This window comes from Trachypithecus francoisi, unplaced genomic scaffold (genome assembly GCF_009764315.1).
Source record: "Trachypithecus francoisi isolate TF-2019V2 unplaced genomic scaffold, Tfra_2.0 Contig00981, whole genome shotgun sequence".
Lineage (NCBI taxonomy): Eukaryota > Metazoa > Chordata > Mammalia > Primates > Cercopithecidae > Trachypithecus > Trachypithecus francoisi.
In genome coordinates, this window is record NW_022681045.1 from 28,149 (window position 1) to 30,715 (window position 2,567).

General features: G+C 45.2%; 1 protein-coding gene across 1 annotated transcript; it reads left to right on the top strand.

Annotated features, from left to right (window-relative positions):
• Positions 1-812: 812 nt before the first annotated feature.
• LOC117090253 (histone H3-like centromeric protein A) lies at positions 813-2,245 on the top strand. The gene has a single exon (XM_033222353.1). It carries the CDS (start codon positions 998-1,000, stop codon positions 1,493-1,495), a length of 498 nt encoding a protein of 165 aa, XP_033078244.1. The 5' UTR covers positions 813-997; the 3' UTR covers positions 1,496-2,245.
• The last annotated feature ends 322 nt before the right edge of the window (positions 2,246-2,567 follow it).

Consider the following 2,567-nt stretch of genomic DNA (forward strand, 5'->3'; position numbering starts at 1 on the left):
GGTGGCAGGCACCTGTAACCCCAGCGACTTGGGAGACTGAGGCAAAAAATTGCTTGAACCTGTGATGGGGAGTTTGCAGTGAGCTGAGGTCACACCTCTGTACTCCAACCTGGGCGACGGAAGGAGACTTTCCCTAAAAAAAAGGGGGGGGGGCGGGATCCATGGCTCACACATGTAATCCTAGCACTTTGGGAGGTTGAGGCAGGCGGATCACGAGGTCAGGATGAGGAGATCGAGACCATCCTGGCTAACACAGTGAAGCCCCGTCTCTACCAAAAATACAAAAAATTAGCCAGAAGTGGTGGCATGTGCCACTACTTGGGAGCTACCAGCTACTTGGGAGGCTGATGCAGGAGAATTGCTTGAACCTGGGAGGCAGAGACTGCAGTGAGCTGACATTGTGCCACTGCACTCCAGCTGGGCGACAGAGCGAGACTCTGTATCAAAAAAAAAAAAAAACAAGAAAACCTCCCTATAAAGAAATTCAGGCCCAGGTGGTGATAGTAGTGAATTTTACCCAATATTTAGGGAAGAAATAATAACAATACTTCACAAACTCTTCCAAAAAACTGAAGAGGAGGAAATACTTCCCAACTCATTCTATGAAATCAGCATTAGGCTGATACCAAACTTATCCTTCTACCCTGGCCAGAGGAGGATATTAGAAGAAAAGGAAACTATAGACCAATATTCCTCATGAACATAGGGCAAGAATTCTATGCAAAAGTTTAGCAAATGAAATCCTAAATATAATAGAAAGGTAATACATCATAATCAAGTGGTATTTATCCTAGGAATGTGGGGTTGATTTAAGAATAAAAAATAAGGGAGCGAGCGATTTGAACGCGAGCGGCGCGGACTGCGGCCAAGCAGCGGCTCCTGTGAGGCTCGCGGCCCAGAGCTCTCTGGGCTCCCCAGAAGCCAGCCTTTCGCCCCCGGACCCGGCCGCCCGAACAGGAGCTGTGGGGCCGGGCGCCGGCACCCTCCGCGGCGTGCCATGGGCCCGCGCCGCCGGAGCCGCAAGCCCGAGGCCCCGAGGAGGCGCAGCCCGAGCCGGACCCCCGGCCCCTCCCGGCGGGGCCCCTCCTTAGGCCCTTCCTCCCGTCAACATGGTCGGCGGAGACAAGCTTGGCTAAAGGAGATCCGAAAGCTTCAGAAGAGCACACACCTCTTGATAAGGAAGTACCCCTTCAGCCGCCTGGCAAGAGAAATATGTGTTAAATTCACTCGTGGTGTGGACTTCAATTGGCAAGCCCAGGCCCTATTGGCCCTACAAGAGGCAGCAGAAGCATTTCTAATTCATCTCTTTGAAGATGCCTATCTCCTCACCTTACATGCCGGCCGAGTTACTCTCTTCCCAAAGGATGTGCAACTGGCCCGGAGGATCGGGGCATTGAGGCGGGACTCCTCTGAGCTCCTGTGCCCAGTGTTTCTGTCAGTCTTTCCTGCTGAGCCAGGGGGGATGATACTAGGGACTCTCCGGAGCCATGACTAGATCCAATGGACTCTGCGATGCTGTCTGGACTTTGTTGTCTCTGAACAGTATGTGCATGTTGCTTTAAACTTTTTTTTTTTTTTTGAGTAGGAGAAGACTGCGTGACTTTCCTCTGTAACAGAGGTAATATATGAGACAATCAACACCATTCCAAAGGCCTGAAAATAATTTTCAGATAAAGAGACTCCAAGGTTGACTTTAGTTTGTGAGTTACTCGTGTGACTGTTTGAGGATTTTGAAAACATCAGATTTGCTGTAGTATGGGAAAAAGGATATGTACTTATTATTTTAGATCTTTCTGTAGTATTTACATTTTTTACTACATGTACATTTGTACTTCTATTTTACACATAAGGGAAAAAATAAGAGGAGAGCACTTTGAGCAGCTGCCTGGAAGGCTGGGCATTTCCAGCATATAGTCCTCTGCCCTTCAGAGTAGTCTCACCATTAGTGGCAGCATCAAGTAACTGAGTGGACTGTGCTTGTCAACACATGTGTAGCTTTTCAGAAACTTAATTGGGGATGAATAGAAAATCTGTAAGCTTTGATGTTCTGGTTCCTTCTAGTAAATTTTTGTCAAAATCAATTCAGAAATTCTAACTTGTAGAATTTAACATTTTACTCTTGTAAATCATAGAAGATGTATCTTATCAGTTCAGGATTTTAAAGTACCGTTTCGATGCTTTTACAGATATTTTCATAGTTTCTTTGTAGAGAGATAATAAAATTCAAAATAATTATTTAATAAAAAATAAAAAATAAATCAACTTAATTTGCTATATAAATAAACTAAAAAATTATATGATCACTGTAGTAAATACAGAAAAAGCATTTGGCAAAATCCAACATCCATTTTTGATAAAAATTGAGGAAAACTAGGAATAGAGGGAACTCCCTCAAGCTGATAAAGGGCAATTCCAAAAATCCTTCAGCTGGCATCACACCTGATTGTGGAAAACTGAATACTTTCCCCTTCACATCAGGAACACACTAGGGCTGCCTGCCCTTACCACCTCTATCCAGCACTGTATTGGAGGCTCTAGGCTGTGCTATCAGCCAAGAAACAGAAATA